Here is a 19,777-nt window from a genome sequence, read left to right on the forward strand (position 1 = left end):
ACTCAACAGGTCTGGCAGCATCTGTGTGGAGAGAAACAGAGTGCAGTCTCCTCTACATTGGGGAGACCAAATGCAGATTGGGTGACCACTTTGCAGAACACCTCCGCTTGGTCCACAAGCAAGATCCTGAGCTTCCGTTTGCTTGCCATTTTAATTCACCATCTTGTTCTCATGCCCACATTACTGTCCTCGGCCTGCTGCAGTGTTCCAGTGAACATCAGCACAAGCTCGAACAACAGCACCTCATCTTTTAACTAGTTACTCTACAGCCTTCTGGACTCAATATTGTGTTCAATAATTTCAGACCATGAGCCCCAATATTTTTTGTTTATTAATTATTTATATTTTTTAAAATATATTTTCATCTTTATTTCTTTATTTTTTAACCATGTGCTAGTCTTAAACTTATTTTTCAAGTTTTTGTTTTCATACAGTGCTGTTCATTTTTCTGCCATTAACACTCTCTCTCTGGACTCGTGCTCTATATTTCACTGCAACTATTTAGCACTCCATGACATCTGCAGTCTGTTCCATGACATCTCTGTCACTTATTCTCTCCCGCCTCCGTCCTCTCACAGTCCTTCCTTGTTCTTCTTGCGCCCCCCCACCCCCACTTTCATTTGCTCTAAACCTATTACATTTCTAACTTTTACGAGTTCTGATGAAAGGTCACTGACCTGAAACGTTAATTCTGTTTCTCTTCACAGATGCTGCCAGACCTGCTGAGTATTTCCAGCACTTTCTGTTCTCATTTCAATACATAAAGAATGAGTTTGCAGTTGTATTGCACACAGCTGTGTATGTTAATTGTGTATGAATTGTTTAATTATATGGAGGTGGAGGGTGTTAATTGGAGTCTTGCCTAACCATCAGCCTCAAGAAAACGAACATCATGGGGCAGGACGTCAGAAATGCTCCATCCATCAATATCGGTGACCACGCTCTGGAAGTGGTTCAAGAGTTCACCTACCCAGGCTCAACTATCACTAGTAACCTGTCTCTAGATGCAGAAATCAACAAGCGCATGGGAAAGGCTTCCACTGCTATGTCCAGACTGGCCAAGAGAGTGTGGGAAAATGGCGCACTGACACGGAACACAAAAGTCCGTGTGTATCAAGCCTGTGTCCTCAGTACCTTGCTCTATGGCAGCGAGGCCTGGACAACGTATGTCAGCCAAGAGCGACGTCTCAATTCATTCCATCTTCGCTGCCTCCGAAGAATCCTTGGCATCAGGTGGCAGGACCGTATCTCCAACACAGAAGCCCTCGAGGCGGCCAACATCCCCAGCTTATACACACTACTGAGCCAGCGGCGCTTGAGATGGCTTGGCCATGTGAGCCGCATGGAAGATGGCAGGATCCCCAAGGACACATTGTACAGCGAGCTCGTCACTGGTATCAGACCCACCGGCCGTCCATGTCTCCGCTTTAAAGAGGTCTGCAAACGCGACATGAAGTCCTGTGACGTTGATCACAAGTCGTGGGAGTCAGTTGCCAGCGTTCGCCAGAGCTGGCGGGCAACCATAAAGGCGGGGCTAAAGTGTGGTGAGTCGAAGAGACTTAGCAGTTGGCAGGACAAAAGACAGAGGCGCAAGGGGAGAGCCAACTGTGTAACAGCCCCGACAAACAATTTTATCTGCAGCACCTGTGGAAGACTCTGTCACTCTAGAATTGGCCTTTATAGCCACTCCAGGCGCTGCTTCACACACCACTGACCACCTCCAGGCGCGTATCCATTGTCTCTCGAGATAAGGAGGCCAAAGAAGAAGAAGAGAAGACTTGAGCAGTGATAAAGGAGAAACCCAAGGCAGTGGGAGGTCGAGGGATCATCCAGTTAGATTGTCTGCTTCTCTTCCGTGGCTATGTCTGTGCCCGGGTGTCCCTAGAGAGGGAGCACGCGGTGTCCACCGAAACACTTGAGGCCTTCTACAACCGGTACCTGAGGTACTGAAGTGCATCATCACCACCGGGAACAATATTTTGATTTAGTTAAGTTTCCTTTTAGCGTTTATGTTTTGTTACCCTCTGGCACTTATACCCATTTATTAAAGTCATCTAATCCCTTTGTTTCATTTGGTTCTCCGAAAGAAGTATAAATGAGACAATTACTGAGATTGGAGGAGGTTTGAGTGAGGGCTACTTGTTTATAATTCTTTTTACGTTTTACAGTAAATGTGAAACTGAGTAAAGACAGGCTCCAGAATTATCCTTCCACAACAAGCTTCCTGGAATTCAATATGGTAGCATCGTGGTTATGTTGCTGGCCTAGTAATCCTAAACCTAGAATAATAATTTGAAGGTGGGAGTTCAAATTCCACCACAGCAGCTTGTGAATTCAATTCAATTAATTAAACAAATCTGCAATTAGAAAGCTAGTCTCAGTAATGGTGACCATGAAACTAGCAGAAACTAGCACAACTCAATGTGGGCTCCCTCACCCCCCCTCACAACTCAATGTGAGCTCCCTCTCCCCCCCTCACAACTCAATGTGGGCTCCCTCTCCCCCCCTCACAACTCAATGTGAGCTCCCTCGCCCCCCCTCACAACTCAATGTGGGCTCCCTCTCCCCCCTCACAACTCAATGTGAGCTCCCTCTCCCCCCCTCACAACTCAATGTGAGCTCCCTCTCCCCCCCTCACAACTCAATGTGAGCTCCCTCTCCCCCCCTCACAACTCAATGTGGGCTCCCTCACCCCCCCTCACAACTCAATGTGAGCTCCCTCTCCCCCCCTCACAACTCAATGTGGGCTCCCTCTCCCCCCCTCACAACTCAATGTGGGCTCCCTCTCCCCCCTCACAACTCAATGTGGGCTCCCTCTCCCCCCCTCACAACTCAATGAGGGCTCCCTCTCCCCCCCCTCACAACTCAATGTGAGCTCCCTCTCCCCCCCTCACAACTCAATGTGGGCTCCCTCTCCCCCCCTCACAACTCAATGTGGGCTCCCTCTCCCCCCCTCACAACTCAATGTGGGCTCCCTCTCCCCCCCTCACAACTCAATGTGGGCTCCCTCTCCCCCCCTCACAACTCAATGTGGGCTCCCTCTCCCCCCCTGACAACTCAATGTGGGCTCCCTCTCCCCCCCCTCACAACTCAATGTGGGCACCCTCTCCCCCCCTCACAACTCAATGTGAGCTCCCTCTCCCCCCCTCATAACTCAATGTGAGCTCCCTCTCCCCCCCTCACAACTCAATGTGGGCTCCCTCTCCCCCCCTCACAACTCAATGTGGGCTCCCTCTCCCCCCCTCACAACTCAATGTGAGCTCCCTCTCCCCCCCTCACAACTCAATGTGAGCTCCCTCTCCCCCCCTCACAACTCAATGTGAGCTCCCTCTCCCCCCCTCACAACTCAATGTGGGCTCCCTCTCCCCCCCTCACAACTCAATGTGAACTCCCTCTCCCCCCCTCACAACTCAATGTGAGCTCCCTCTCCCCCCTCACAACTCAAAGTGGGCTCCCTCTCCCCCCCTCACAACTCAATGTGGGCTCCCTCTCCCCCCCTCACAACTCAATGTGGGCTCCCTCTCCCCCTCACAACTCAATGTGGGCTCCCTCTCCCCCCCTAACAACTCAATGTGGTTTCTTGCATTCTGTGAGATTTACTGGGTGTTCATTGTCTCGAAAGGAGTTTAACTCGTAAATGGGTTGGAGGTGTAGATCTATTGTGATCTAATTAAGTAGTGGGAATGTCACGAGGGGCTAAGTGGCTTCCTCCTTTTACTAATGTTATTATTCAACACAGTTTCGAATGAATAGAATTACAACTTTAAAAAATTTCAGCATACGTTTTGATCATAGGCCTGTGTGATGTTGTCCTGAAACGTCCCCATTTCAAACTCGGCTCGCTCCCTCAAGCTCTCGAGTACATTTTTCAAAGATACGTCATCATATCCTCTTCCAATTCGCTCATCAAACTGCCGAACCAAAACTTTTGACCTTTCGATTCTCTCACTCATTGTATGCAAATCCTGTGGGGAAAAATTCTTGAGACTGTAAACACATTATATAGTCAGAACTTAAAGAACAGAGCAGCTAAAGGAAATTTCCCTCTTTGGAACCAATGGCCCAGAACAGACAGCAAGAGAACAGACAGGAACAGAGCAGACAGCAAGAGAGCAGACAGCAACATAGCAGACAGGAACAAAGCAGACAGGAACAGAGCAGACAGCAAGAGAGCAGAGAGCAAGAGAGCAGACAGGAACAGGGCAGACAGGAACCGAGCAGACAGGAACCGAGCAGACAGGAACAGAGCAGACAGCAAGAGAGCAGACAGGAACAGAGCAGACAGAAACAGAGCAGACACAAACAGAGCAGACAGGAACAGAGCAGACAGCAAGAGAGCAGACAGGAACAGAGCAGACAGGAACAGAGCAGACAGGAACAGAGCAGACAGGAACCGAGCAGACAGCAAGAGAGCAGACAGGAATTGAGCAGACATGAACAGAGCAGACAGGAACAGAGCAGACAGGAACAGAGCAGACATGAACAGAGCAGACAGGAACAGAGCAGACAGGAACAGAGCAGACAGGAATTGAGCAGACAGGAACAGAGCAGACAGCAAGAGAGCAGACAGCAAGAGAGCAGACAGGAATTGAGCAGACAGGAACAAAGCAGACAGGAACCGAGCAGACAGGAATTGAGCAGACAGGAACAAAGCAGACAGGAACCGAGCAGACAGGAATTGAGCAGACAGGAACAGAGCAGACAGGAACAGAGCAGACAGGAACAGAGCAGACAGGAACCGAGCAGACAGGAATTGAGCAGACAGGAACAGAGCAGACAGGAACAGATCAGACAGGAACAGAGCAGACAGGAACAGATCAGACAGGAACAGATCAGACAGGAACAGATCAGACAGGAACAGAGCAGAATGGAACAGATCAGACAGGAACAGAGCAGACAGGAACAGAGCAGACAGGAACAGATCAGACAGGAACAGATCAGACAGGAACAGAGCAGAATGGAACAGATCAGACAGGAACAGAGCAGAATGGAACAGAGCAGACAGGAACACAGCAGACAGGAACAGAGCAGACAGGAACAGATCAGACAGGAACAGATCAGACAGGAACAGAGCAGAATGGAACAGAGCAGACAGGAACAGATCAGACAGGAACAGATCAGACAGGAACAGATCAGACAGGAACAGAGCAGAATGGAACAGATCAGACAGGAACAGAGCAGAATGGAACAGAGCAGACAGGAACACAGCAGACAGGAACAGAGCAGACAGGAACAGATCAGACAGGAACAGATCAGACAGGAACAGAGCAGAATGGAACAGAGCAGACAGGAACAGATCAGACAGGAACAGATCAGACAGGAACAGGTCAGACAGCAAGAGAGCAGACAGGAACAGATCAGACAGGAACAGAGCAGAATGGAACAGAGTAGACAGGAACCGAGCAGACAGCAAGAGAGCAGACAGGAACAGATCAGAATGGAACAGAGCAGACAGGAACAGATCAGACAGGAACACAGCAGACAGGAACCGAGCAGACAGGAACAGAGCAGACAGGAACAGATCAGACAGGAACAGAGCAGAATGGAACAGAGCAGACAGGAACCGTGCAGACAGGAACAGAGCAGACAGGAACAGATCAGACAGGAACAGATCAGACAGGAACCGAGCAGAATGGAACAGAGCAGACAGGAACCGAGCAGACAGGAACAGAGCAGAATGGAACAGAGCAGACAGGAACAGATCAGACAGGAATTGAGCAGACAGGAACAGAGCAGACAGGAACAGAGCAGACAGGAATTGAGCAGACAGGAACAGAGCAGAATGGAACAGAGCAGACAGGAACCGAGCAGACAGGAACAGAGCAGAATGGAACAGAGCAGACAGCAAGAGAGCCGACAGTAACAGAGCAGACAGGAACAGAGCAGACAGGAACAGAGCAGACAGCAAGAGAGCAGACAGGAACAGAGCAGACAGGAACAGAGCAGACAGGAACAGAGCAGACATCAAGAGAGCAGACAGGAACAGAGCAGATAGGAACAGAGCAGACAGGAACCGAGCAAAATGGAACAGAGCAGACATCAAGAGAGCAGACAGGAACAGAGCAGACAGGAACCGAGCAGAATGGAGCAGAGCAGACAGGAACAGATCAGACAGGAACAGAGCAGACAGCAAGAGAGCAGACAGGAACAGAGCAGACAGGAACCGAGCAGAATGGAACAGAGCAGACAGGAACAGATCAGACAGGAACAGATCAGACAGGAACAGAGCAGACAGCAAGAGAGCAGACAGGAACAGAGCAGAATGGAACAGAGCAGACAGGAACCGAGCAGACAGCAAGAGAGCAGACAGGAACAGATCAGAATGGAACAGAGCAGACAGGAACAGATCAGACAGGAACAGAGCAGAACGGAACAGATCAGACAGGAACAGAGCAGAATGGAACAGAGCAGACAGGAACAGAGCAGACAGGAACAGATCAGACAGGAACAGAGCAGAATGGAACAGAGCAGACAGGAACCGAGCAGACAGGAACAGAGCAGAATGGAACAGATCAGACAGGAACAGAGCAGAATGGAACAGAGCAGACAGGAACAGATCAGACAGGAACAGATCAGACAGGAACACAGCAGACAGGAACAGAGCAGAATGGAACAGAGCAGACAGGAACCGAGCAGACAGGAACAGAGCAGACAGGAACAGATCAGACAGGAACAGAGCAGAATGGAACAGAGCAGACAGGAACCGAGCAGACCGGAACAGAGCAGACAGGAACAGATCAGACAGGAACAGATCAGACAGGAACAGAGCAGAATGGAACAGAGCAGACAGGAACAGAGCAGAATGGAACAGAGCAGACAGGAACAGATCAGACAGGAACAGAGCAGAATGGAACAGAGCAGACAGGAACCAAGCAGACAGGAACAGAGCAGAATGGAACAGAGCAGACAGGAACAGATCAGACAGGAACAGAGCAGATAGGAACAGAGCAGACAGCAAGAGAGCAGACAGGAATTGAGCAGACAGGAACAGAGCAGACAGGAACAGAGCAGACAGGAATTGAGCAGACAGGAACAGAGCAGAATGGAACAGAGCAGACAGGAACCGAGCAGACAGGAACAGAGCAGACAGGAACAGAGCAGACAGCAAGAGAGCAGACAGGAACAGAGCAGATAGGAACAGAGCAGACCTGAACCGAGCAGAATGGAACAGAGCAGACATCAAGAGAGCAGACAGGAACAGAGCAGACAGGAACCGAGCAGAATGGAACAGAGTAGACAGGAACAGATCAGACAGGAACAGAGCAGACAGCAAGAGAGCAGACAGGAACAGAGCAGACAGGAACTGACTAAATGTCCAAGCTGCGCAATCCATTGGTTAGAATGTTGGATATCCTACTTTCCTGTAAACTATGGGGAAAGGCCAAGGAATGGGAGAGTGTTATCCAGAGAGTTAGCACAGGCATGATGGGCTGAATGACCTCCTACTGTGCTGTCAAATCCTCTGATTTTCTGAGTGAATGCAGGTTTTCTTTAGCAGCTCTGTGAGTTGGCAGTGATATTGGGTGAAGAGTTGAGGTAACTTGCTTAGTTTGGTTTTTGAGGATTAGTTAGGTCTGGTGGGCAGGGAAGCAAAGGCCTTCATGAGAGGAAGGTGGGACATTGGGAAAGGTGACAGAGGGTGAAAAAGGGAGGATGGGGCAGCGAGGGGCTTCAATCTCCGACACTGCGATTCTCTTACCTTGCTGTGACACACACTCTGCACCTCCAGCTGGTGAGTCAGGTGTTGGATCTGCTCGCACAGTCTGACTTTCTGAGCTGCTTCTTCTTCATGCCTTTCCCAAGAGAATGTTCCGGAATGTTACAGAATGATTATGATACCTTTTCTCAGCATAACGATTAATCAGTAGATGAATAGGTTATAAAGGCGCTGTCAACATCAATGAGCTTCTAATGCCCGAAGGCTGACCTGAGTCTTCCTCAGGGAGCAGTCTTGGGCAGGGTTAGGATATGATAGTAGACTGTACAAATGGTGGGGAGGCTGAATAAAATGACATTGATAGAAACAACTTGACATCTAACCCACTGAGTATAATATCTTCATCGGTAATTGAATCTGAATGGATTCACGGTGATGCCAATGTCAAGGTCAGAATTGAAACCACAATAACAGGTGCTAGCTGTGGCTCAGTCGGTGGAGTGCTGACCAGAAGGTTGTGGGAGCAAGTCCCACTCCAGAGACTTGAGCACATAATCCAGGCTGGCACTCCTGGTACAGTACTGAGGGAGTGCTGCACAGCTGGAGGAGTAGTAGTGAGGGAGTGCCACACTGTCAGAGAGTCAGTAGTGAGGGTGTGTTGCATTTGGTGGAGGGGAAGTGCTGTGCTGTCTGAGGTGAACATAAAGGACCCTCTGTCATTATTCGAGAGAAGTGAGGTTTTCCTTGGTAGTCTGGACAATATAAAGCAGGTTGCCTGGTCATTATGATGTTGCTGTTAACAAATTGACTGGCTACATTACAACTCTGACTGCACTGAAAAAAAATGCTGGAAAGTGGGATGTCATGGAAAGCTCTATATAGAATGAGTGCTTGTATTTTTAATGGCTCCTTTCATGTCCTCAGGATGTTCCAAAGCGCTTTAGAGCCAATAAAGTACTTTCAAATCCATTCATAAAAATCACTGGTTCGGCCTCAGCTGGAGTATTGTGTCCAGTTCCGGGCTCCGCACTTTAGGAAGGATGTCGTGGCCTTGGAGAGGGTGCGGAGGAGATTTACTGGAATGGTCCCAGGGACGAGGGACTTCAGTTACATGGAGAGACTGGAGAAGCTGGGATTGTTCTCCTTTGAGCAGAGAAGGTTAAGGGGAGATTTAATCGAGGTGTTCAAAATCATCAAGGGTTTGAAGAGAGTAAATAAGGAGAAACTGTTTCCAGTGACAGGAGGGTCAGTAACCAGAGGGACACAGATTTAACATGATTGACAAAAAAATCGGGGGGAGATGATGAGAATTTTCTTTTACTCAGTGAATTGTTCTGATCGAGAATGCGCTGCCTGAAAGGGCAGTGGAAGCAGATTCAATAGTAACTTTCAAAAGGGGGAATTGGAGAAATACTGGAAGGGAACAATTTGCAGGGGTCTGGGGAAAGAGCAAGGGGGAGTGGGATTAATTGGATAGCTCTTTGAAAGAGCCAGAACAGACAAAATGAGCCGAATGCCCTCCTTCTGTGCTGTATAATTCGATGATTCTATGATATGCTTGGGAATGGGGATGTTGGCTGATGTTTGCACCATTCCATTCACAACTGTTCTGATACTGAAGCAGTCAGTGCCTACACACAGCAAGACCTGGACAACATTTAGGTTCAGACTAACAGTTGACAGAAATATTCACATCACACAAGTGCCAGACAATGATATCTCCAACAAGAGAGAACCTAATCATCTCCCCTCACCATTTATCAGAATTATCATCACTGAATTCCCCCAGTATCAACATCCCGAGGGTTACCATTGACCAGAAACTTAACTGGACCAGCTATATAAATACTGTGGCTACAAGAGCAGGCCAGAGGCTGGGAATTCTGCAGTGAGTAACCTCTTTTTAATTCATTCATGGGATGTGGGCGTTACTGGTTATGCCAGCATTTATTGCCCATCCCTAATTGCCCTTGAGAAGGTGGTGGTGAGCTGCCTTCTTGAACCGTTGCAGTCCATGTGGGGTAGGTACACCTACAGTGCTGTTAGGAAGGGAGTTCCAGGATTTTGACTCAGGAGTGTGATGGAATACTCTCCACTTGCCTGGATGGGTGCAGCTCCAACAACACTCAAGAAGCTCGACACCATCCAGGACAAAGCAGCCCGCTTGATTGTCACCCTATCCACCACCTTCAACATTTACTCCCTCATTGAAACATATAAGATTCTGAGAGGGCTTGACAGGGTAGATACTGAAAGGCTGCTTCCCCTGGCTGGAGAGTCTCGAGCACAGAGGCACAGTTTCACGATAAGGGGTCCATCATTTAGGACTGAGCTGAGGAGACATTTCTTCAGTCAGAGGGTTGTGAATCTTTGGAATTCTCTACTCCAGAGAGCTGTGAATGCTCAATCATTGCGTATAATCAATAACAACAACAACTTGCATTTATATAGCACCTTTACTGTAATAAAATGTTACAAGGTGCTTCACAGGAGCATTATTGAACAAAATTTGACACTGAGCCACAAAAGGAGATATTCGGTCAGATGTCCAAAGCTTGGCGAAGGAGGTAGGTTTTAAGAACTGTCTTAAAGGAGAAAACAGAGGAAGAGAGGTGGAGAGCTACAGGGAGGGAATTCCAGAGTATAAACAGAAAGTGCTGGAAATACTCTGCAGGTCTTTCAGCATCTGTGGAGAGAGAAACAGTTAACGTTTCAGGTCAGTGACCTTTCATCAGAACTGGCAAAGGTTAGAAAAGAATTAGATTTTAAGCAAGTGAAAGGGGTGGGGGGGGGGGGGGAACGTGGTGTTGGTGGGGAAGAGAACAAAAGGGAAGGTGTGTGATAGGACAGAGGGCAGGAGAAATTAAATAACAAAGCTGTCATGTGACAAAGGCAAACAGCATGTTAATGCTCGTGGTGAAAGACAAAGCATTAGTCCAGAGAGAGTGTTAATAGCAGAATAATGAGCAGCTCTGGAGGAGATTACAGAGAGAGGGAGGGATGAAGTAATAGAGGGATTTGAAAACAAGGATGAGAATTTTATAATCAAGATGTTGCTTGACCAGGAGTCAGTGTAGATCAGCGAGCACAGGGGGTGAGAGGGAAACGGGACTTGGTGTGAGTTAGGACACGGCAGCAGAGTTTTGGAGGATAGAATGTGGGAGATTAGACCAGTGTGGAATAGTCAAGGCTGAAATCATTAGATTTTTTGGATTCGTAAGGGAATCAAGGGATATAGGGATCAGGTGGGAAAGTTGAGTTGAATTGTGCTTGAGAATGAGCCCTCATTTTATTAAATGACGGAGCAGGCTCGAGGTACAAAATGGCCTGTATCTTCATATCTTCATCTGCTCCAATGCTCATTTAACATCGCTGGGTCAAAGTCCTGGAACTCCCTTCCGAACAGCACTATGGGTGTACCTACCCCACATGGACTGCAGCAGTTCAAGAAGGCAGCTCACCACCACCTTCTCAAGGATAATTAGGGATGGGCAATAAATGCTGGCCTAGCCAGCGACGCCCACATCCCATGAATGAATAAAAAAACCTGAAAAACTGCAAGCTGATTACACGTCTCACTCTTTGAGTGAATGTATTACACACAGAAACCCTAACAACTAAGGCATGTTGAGGACAATAAACTGGTAAATGAGATTGGTTCAAATATAGCGTAAAGTATATATATTTTTATGAATGTTCGCCTTCCGAAGATACAAGAACAGAAAGAACGTGTAATTACACAAAACCTTTCATGTTCTCAGCATTTCCCAAAGTGTTTCATAGCCTTCTCAGGACTGAAAGGAGTGGTCAATAAATGCTGCCCTTGCCAACAACGCCCACATCGCAGAAACAAATAAAAGAAAGCAGGTGGACAGTACATTGATAAAGGTGAGAGGGGGACCCACCACATTCGGAAAGGTCATCTCATAATACCAGCTTTACTGGAATGGGTCCATTTTTTGGTGCAATCTTCCTCAACACCTCTGGCTGACACCCTCCTGCACGCTTGCTATGTCAGTCCCCTTAACAGTGAAGCCTCTTGGTGATTTGATTTCCCTACAACTCCATTCCTGGAGGGTTATTGGATCATGCATGAGGCTGAGATATTCCGAGCTACCTGAGTGTTGAGGAAAAGCTCATAATCTGTCCCAGGTTACTCACCCGACTAATACACCAAACAAAATAATGGCACTTACATTGCCTGTAGTTCTAACAAGGTAGTCTTTGCATCTTGCAGCTCAAGCCAAGTCGACACTAACTGTGCAGAAAGTATCATCTCAGGATGGCGTGCAGAGAAGAGTTCAGCATCGATCTCAGCGAGCCGTGCTTTCAGTCTCTGGATCTCCCGTCCTTTCCGCTCAATTCCTCTGTTCAGTGAGATGACTCTGTCAATGACAATGTGAAAAGCCTGAACTGGACAAGGGATCGAGTTAGATTCTGCAGTAGAAACAGTTAGAGCTGGATCAAGAATTGAACTGGTTTCTTCACTGAGGATAAAATGTTTACAGGAAAGTTTAGTGCACTTCAATCCGAGACTCCTGACCTTTGTCCACCGGGTGAGGGAGTGCTGTGTGTGTGGGCAAGTTGGAGGACCTGCTGCTCGGTCTGCCCCTGGGTCTGTCCAAGGTGGTCATCCACTTCCCCAGGCAGCAGAGGCTCGAGGGTTGGGAAGGGCCTGACTACCTGTCTCTCTTCCACAGTTATGTCAGCATCTGGTGTCCCTGGAGAGGGAGCATGTGCTGTTTGCTGGTATAATGCTTGAGGTTTTCCAAAACTAATGGGCACCAGAGGGTCTGGAGAGCATTGACACCAGGGACAACATTTTGATTCAATGTGTTAAGCTTCCTTTCAGTTACTTATCATTTACAATCTATTGTACATACCCCAGCACTTGATAAATCTAACAGTTGATGACAATTGTCATCCTAATTAGCAACTTAAATAAAAGAGTAAAGGAAAGTTTCGAAACACATGGGAAAGATCTTTCTTCAGTGGACAGACTGCACCCTGGCAGGTCTCTCTGTGACTTCCTTCTCTCTCTATTCCCGGTTCAGATTCTGGTTAGGATGTTTTCAGTGAGAAAGAGGATTCAGAACTTCCTGATAAGCCAGGTTTAGAGTCATCGAGTCATAGAGTTTGGTTAGGAACATAGGATATAGGAACAGGAGTAGGCCATTCAGCCCATCGAGCCTGCTCCGCCATTGAATTAGATCATGGCTGATCATCTACCTCAATGCCACTTTTCTGTGCTATCCTCATATCCCTTGATGTCGTTAGTCTCCCGATTTCTATTGATTTCTATCTTGAACATGCTCAATGACTGAGCTTCCACAGCCCTCTGGGGTAGAGAATGCCACAGACTGACCACCCTCTGAGTGAAGAAATTCCTCCTCATCTCAGTCTTAAATGGCCTGCCCCTAATTCTGAGACTGTGTCCCCTGGTTCTAGACTCACCAGTCAGATGAAACATTCTATCTACATCTACCCTGTCGCGCCCTGTAAGAATTTTGTAAGTTTCAATGAGATCACCTCTCATTCTTCTAAACTCTAGCGAATACAGGCCCATTCTCCTCAATCTCTCCTCATAGGACAATCCCACCATCCCAGGGATTGGTCTGGTGAACCTTCGTTGCACTCCCTCTATGGCAAATATATCCTTCCTTAGATAAGGAGACCAAAACTGTACACAATACTCCAGGTGGGGTCTCACCAAGGCTCTAAAAAATTCCAGTAAGACATCTTTACTTCTATACTCCAATCCCCTTGCAATGAAGGCCAACATTTGCCTTCCTAATTGCTTGCTGCACCTGCATGCTAACTCTCAGTGACTCATGAACAAGGATACTCAGGACCCTTTGGACGTCAACACTTCCCAACCTCTCACCATTTAAGAAATACTCTGTCTTTCTGTTTTTTCTACCAAAGTGGTTAGGGCTGGTCAGGATGGTGCCAGGTTTAGTGCCCAGTCGAGTAAGCTCATCATTCCCGCTGCACCAGTCACACTTTTAGATTTGGGCCCCAATGTCCTGAAATTATCAGCCCATGCTCCTCGGAGTCAAACATTCATCTCCCTTGCTCTGGCTGTCACCTCACAGAGTGTTGGTGGGATCAGTGCAGGGCAGGAGTGCTGTCATTCAGTTCAGGACTCCCACATCATCAGTCGGACAAGTGCTCATTGTTGAGCAGTGGATTGAATAAACAGGAGTTAAATGTTCTTTAGGGGCTGGAATGTGGGGGAGCCGACTGCCACTCTTTCCTGTATAACCTGTGGGGGAGCCGACTGCCATTCTTTCCTGTATAACCTGTGGGGGAGCCGACTGCCACTCTTTCCTGTATAACCTGTGGGGGAGCCGACTGCCACTCTTTCCTGTATAACCTGTGGGGGAGCCGACTGCCACTCTTTCCTGTATAACCTGTGGGGGAGCCGACTGCCATTCTTTCCTGTATAACCTGTGGGGGAGCCGACTGCCATTCTTTCCTGTATAACCTGTGGGGGAGCCGACTGCCACTCTTTCCTGTATAACCTGTGGGGGAGCCGACTGCCATTCTTTCCTGTATAACCTGTGGGGGAGCCGACTGCCACTCTTTCCTGTATAACCTGTGGGGGAGCCGACTGCCATTCTTTCCTGTATAACCTGTGGGGGAGCCGACTGCCACTCTTTCCTGTATAACCTGTGGGGGAGCCGACTGCCATTCTTTCCTGTATAACCTGTGGGGGAGCCGACTGCCATTCTTTCCTGTATAACCTGTGGGGGAGCCGACTGCCATTCATTCCTGTTTAACCTGCTCAATTCCCAACACATTGGGCTGAATTTTATGGGAATGGCTGCGGGCCCGCTACTTGGGCCAAAAGCGTGAGGAAAACCCACTTCGGCGGGCACCAGGACACAAGAATACAAGAAATAGGATCAGAACTAGACCATATGGCCCATCGAGCCTGCTCCGCCATTCAATACGATTATGGCTGATCTTGGGTTTCAATTCCACTTTCCTGCCTGCTCCCCACATCCCTTGATTCCCTGCAACACCAAAAATCTATCTATCCCAGCCTTAAATGTATTCAATGATGGACCATCCAAAACCCTCTGGGGTAGAGAATTCCAAAGATTCACAACTCTGAGTGTAGTAATTTCTCCTCATCTCAGTCCTGAATGATCAGCACTCTGGCCTCTGAGTCTCAAGGTTTGTTTGGTTCAAATCCCCACTCCAGGGATTGAGTACAAAACCCAAGCTGACACTCCAGCCGAGTACTGTGCTGTCTTTTAGACAAAATGTTAAACTGAGGCCCTGTCTGCCCACTCATGTGGCTGTAAAACATCCCACGGCACTATGTTGGAGAAGAGAAGGGGAGTTCTCTTTGAGCTAATGTTTATGCCTGGTCATTATCTCACCTCTGTTTGTTGGATCTTGCTGTGCACAAATTAGCTGCCATGTTTCCTACACTACAACAGCGATTACATGTCAAAGGTAATTCATTGGTTGTAAAGTGCTTTGAGATATCCTCTGGTCATGAAAGATGCTACAGAGACGCAAGTCTTTTTTTTCCTTCACCGCCAACCCCCCCCCCCCCCCCCCCCACTTCTCTTCCCCGCCTCTTCTCTTTCTCCTCTTTTCTTTGTTTCCTCTTCCATTCCTTCTCCTTGCCTTGGGTACGGGAAAGCCAAAAAAGAATGACCCAGGAGTCCCAGCTGTGGCTGCTGGAAGGAATATGGATGGATACTGGATAGGGATCAAGCTGGGCTGTGATGCCCCCATGGTTGAAGTGCCTGCTAAACCTTACCGTCTAGTCTCACGCATTGATGGTACAGGAGTACCTAGGCCACAATACCTGTTCTAGTGATTATCAGGGCTGGTTTCAGCCCAGCAGTTGGCTCTGAATACAGTGTTATCCAATGCCTCAGTTACAAGCTGGCACAGTGGTTAGCACCACAGCCTCACAGCTCCAGTGACCCAGGTTCTGTTCTAGGTACTAAAACAAGAAATGCTGGAATCACTCAGCAGGTCTGGCAGCATCTGTGGAGGGAGAAGCAGAGTTAACGTTTCGGGTCAGTGACCCTTCTTCGTGTTCCGAAGAAGGGTCACTGACCCGAAACGTTAACTCTGCTTCTCTTTCCACAGATGCTGCCAGACCTGCTGAGTGATTCCAGCATTTCTTGTTTTTATTTCAGATTTCCAGCATCCGCAGTATTTTGCTTTTATTCTGTTCTAGGTACTGTCTGTGTGGAGTTTGCAAGTTCGCCCTGTGACTGCGTGGGTTTCCGCTGGGTGCTCCGGTTTCCTCCCACAGCCAAAGACTTGCTGGTTGATAGGTAAATTGGCTGTTGTAAATTGCCCCTAGTGTAGGTAGGTGGTAGGAGAATTGTGGGAAGGTGGGGATGTGGTAGGGAATGTAGGATTAGTATAAATGGGTGATTGTTGGTCGGCACAGACTTGGTGGGCCAAAGGGCCTGTTTCAGTGCTGTATTAATAAATAGAAAATGAATAACAGACACCATCATTGATCCTGCAAGCTCAATCATCATTTCACAAAGCACATGTAAACTTTAACATTTACGTGCATTTGTTAGTAAAATGCGAAGCTGAAAAGCCGAGTGTATGAGTGTTTTTGATCATTGTGACAGTTTTTCTCCCTTGGTCACTGAACGGTGAAAGATATATCGACCGTTCCTTCACTGTCGCTGGGTCAAAATCCTGGAGCTCCCTTCCAAACAGCACTGTGGGTATACCTACTCCAAATGGACTGCAGCGGTTCAAGAAGGCAGCTCACCACCACCTTCTCAAGGGCAATTAGGGATGGGAAATAAATGCTGGCCTGGCCAGTGTCACCCACATCCCAATCATAAAAATGATAGAATCATAGAAACTACAGCTTAGGAGGCCATTCAGCCTGTCATGCCTGTGCTGGCTCGTTGAAAGAGCCGTCATGCTTAGTCCCACATTCCCGCTTTTTGTCTGTAACCCTGTAAATCCCTCGCCTTCTAGTACCTGTTCAACTCCTTTTTAAAATTCTTTATGGAATCGGCTTCCACCATCTTTTCAGGTTGAGCGTTCCAGATCCCAACAATTCTGAGAGAAAGCATTTCTCCTCATCTCCTTCTAGAACTATTTACCAATGATTTTAAATCTCTGAGCTCTGGTTATTGACCCATTCACCAAAGAGAATAGTTTTTCACTCTCTACTCTATCAAAACCTCATATTATCTTGAAAACCTCTATTAGGTCACCTCTTAACCTTCTTCGTTCTAAGGAGAACAGACTGAATGTTTCCAGCCTCTCCTGATAACTGAAGTCCCTCATCCTTGGGTACATGCTGGTAACCCTCCTTTTACCCTTTCTAAAGCCTTTACATCTCTCCTGAAGTGTGGTGACCAGAATTGTCCACAATGCTCCAGCTGAGGCTTAGCTAGCGGTTTACAAAGTTCTGGCGTGATCTCTTTGTTTTCATATTCTATGCCTCTATTTATAAACCCAAATAACCCATATGCTTTTTTAATCATCTTATCAACTTGCTCTGCCACATTTAAGGATTTGTGTATAATGTATCTTTGCTCATCTACACTTTTCAAAATCATGCTATTGAGAGTATCCTGCCATTCCCGAAGTGCATCGCTTCACACTGTCCCCCACTCAGTTCCACTGGACCCAAAGACTGAATAAAACACAGTTCCCCTTTCATGTAAAATGCTGGAAAGACCCAGCCAGCTTGTCCCAAACAGTCCTGATTCCTCATCCATCACTTTACAAACACTCCCACCCCAGCCAGAGGCAAAAAAACAGATCCAAAAATAAAACCCAGGACAATTTAGGCAGTAAAATCTGGAAAACCTCCTCTCTGATTCCCTTCAGTGGGCAACACAACTCCAGGTTCAGGTTAATGTTACACTTTATCAGTCCTGCCACAGGCAGAAACAGCTCCAGCTCTCACTCGAAGGAATTCAGTGAATTGCTGCCTGGTCGACAAGCTCACAGCCAGTCCCAGAGATTCACTATTCTCAGGGTAAAGAACCACGTCCTGACATTAAACCTCGTGTCTCGCCCCAATCTCCATTTCTCTAAAGTCTACAGAGTCAGTCTACCTGGATAACTAAGATGTTTTAGACAGGGAATGAGTCTAGTGTCCCTCCTCAATATCATCACCGTGTGAGGAGACTAAAACTAGCCACAGTTGTATTTGATCTCTGAAGGGTTAATCTTACCTTGCTTGGTATTCTGAAGCCAAGAGTTTAATCTGATTACAGGTGCATTTTTCCCTGTTTGTGAACTGAAGCTGTTTGTCAAGAGCTTGGTTTTGCATTTCCATTTCACCGTCTATTTGCCGTGTCTGAGGTAACCAGGAGCTGTGACCCTGTGCGTCAAAGCAAGAGGGTGGTTTAGTATCAGTCACTTTCCCGAAAATGCCAGAATGACTGGACGTTTGACGGGAAAACATTAGATTTTAAACATTCTACACAGGCCCAGGTTCTAACTAACGTGTAAGCATCCTAATATCACTGCCTCCTTCTACAATAGAACATTTCAACAACTTCCCAACACCCTCACAAGGCTGAGCATCTCCTCGAGTTAAACTGCAGCCTGGCCTCTGTTCATCAGCACACACTAGGGTGGGTAGAACGCTGTGCCTAGAATTATATGGAGATTACAACACAGGGACAGGCCATTCAGCCCATCCAATTCCTGCTGGTGGTTATCCTCCACAAGAGCAGTATCCTAATCCCATGTGTCCATCCTGTTCCCATAACACATTCCTCAACCACTTATACAAAAATGTTGACATAGAAAGAAAGGTTTGCATTTGTATAGCGCCTTTCACAACTTCAAGAATTCACAAAGCTTATTACAAACAACCAAGTATTTTTGAAGTGCAGTCATTGTTGTAATGTAGGAAACATGACAGGCAATATGTGCACAGCAAGCTCCCACAAACAGCAATGTCAAAATGACAAGATAATCTATTTTACTAATATTGGTAAGTGATAAATATTGGCCAGGACATTGGGGAGAACTCCCCTGCTCTTCTTCCAATAGAGACCATGGGATCCTTTACATCCACCAAACAGGGAGAAACGGCCTTCCATTTAAAGCATCATCGAAAAGAGGCATCTCTGACAGTGCAGCACTCCCTCAGTACTGACCCTCCGACAGTGCAGCACTCCCTCAGTACTGACCCTCCGACAGTGCAGCGCTCCCTCAGTACTGACCCTCCGACAGTGCAGCACTCCCTCAGTACTGACCCTCCGACAGTGCAGCACTCCCTCAGTACTGACCCCCTGGTAATAACTGTGAGCAAACTTCAATCTCACATTCCGATACAAACCATCTGTTCTTCTGGATGGGGTTGTCACTGTGACACCAGGGTTGTGAACCATCCATGACTGCCCCGGATGCTCCAGAAATTAAACATGAATCTCCAGCACATGGATACCAGCAAAATACAGGAGAATAATCACGGTGGCAATAAAATATCATGTTTTTTTTTTCTTTGAGTATTTTTGTTATAGAAGTTAGAGTTATAAAAATATTGAAATAGGGGAAAAAGCAGTTTGACAGACAAGAATCATCCAATGAAGAAATAAAGAGTCTTTTTGCTTCCTGATTGGTCGTGGGAAGGTAGGATCATGAGGATTGACATTTTGGGTGACCAATAGAGGAAGCACAGAGGCGGGGCTTTGGAAACGGGGTGATGTCGATAAAACCTCCAGGAATATTATCAATCAGAGTTGGCAACTCTATGTTTCACTGATGTCCCTGCTTATATCTGCGGGATAAGAATTAACATTCCAGTGGATGGTGAGGCTCAACAGGCAACGTGCTGAGGTTGTCTGGGCCTTCGTATCATCTTCACTCTCCACCGATTAAAAGTCGCCTCTCAACCTGTCACTATCTGATGGTATTCCTTCGACAAAGATCACTCTGCAAGAAAAAGGTTTCAGCCAACCGGATCACTCTTCCCTCTGAGTCAAAAGGTCATGTGCTCAATCCTCACTCCAGAACCTTCAGCCCATAAAACACGCTGACACTGCAGTGCGGTACTGAGGGAGTTCTGCACTGTTGGAGGGTCAGTACTGAGGGAGTGCTGCACTGACAGAGGGTCAGTACTGAGGGAGTGCTGCACTGTCAGAG

At 47.4% G+C, this 19,777-nt stretch overlaps 1 protein-coding gene across 3 annotated transcripts in view; it reads right to left on the bottom strand.

Annotated features, from left to right (window-relative positions):
* The window catches only part of LOC137377359 (lamin-B1.S-like), a 158,809-nt gene that overhangs the window by 117,345 nt on the left and 21,687 nt on the right, over positions 1 to 19,777 (bottom strand). For all 3 annotated transcript variants that reach the window (XM_068046958.1, XM_068046959.1, XM_068046957.1), the window contains exons 2-5: positions 17,854 to 18,002; positions 11,854 to 12,042; positions 7,700 to 7,793; positions 3,783 to 3,965 (exon numbers count right to left, since the gene is read on the bottom strand). In XM_068046958.1, coding sequence (XP_067903059.1) covers positions 3,783 to 3,965; positions 7,700 to 7,793; positions 11,854 to 12,042; positions 17,854 to 17,957 — 570 coding nt within the window. In that variant the 5' untranslated portion in view covers positions 17,958 to 18,002. The remainder of the gene's footprint in view (positions 1 to 3,782; positions 3,966 to 7,699; positions 7,794 to 11,853; positions 12,043 to 17,853; positions 18,003 to 19,777) is intronic.

Source organism: Heterodontus francisci, chromosome 14 (assembly GCF_036365525.1).
Source record: "Heterodontus francisci isolate sHetFra1 chromosome 14, sHetFra1.hap1, whole genome shotgun sequence".
Classification (NCBI taxonomy): domain Eukaryota; kingdom Metazoa; phylum Chordata; class Chondrichthyes; order Heterodontiformes; family Heterodontidae; genus Heterodontus; species Heterodontus francisci.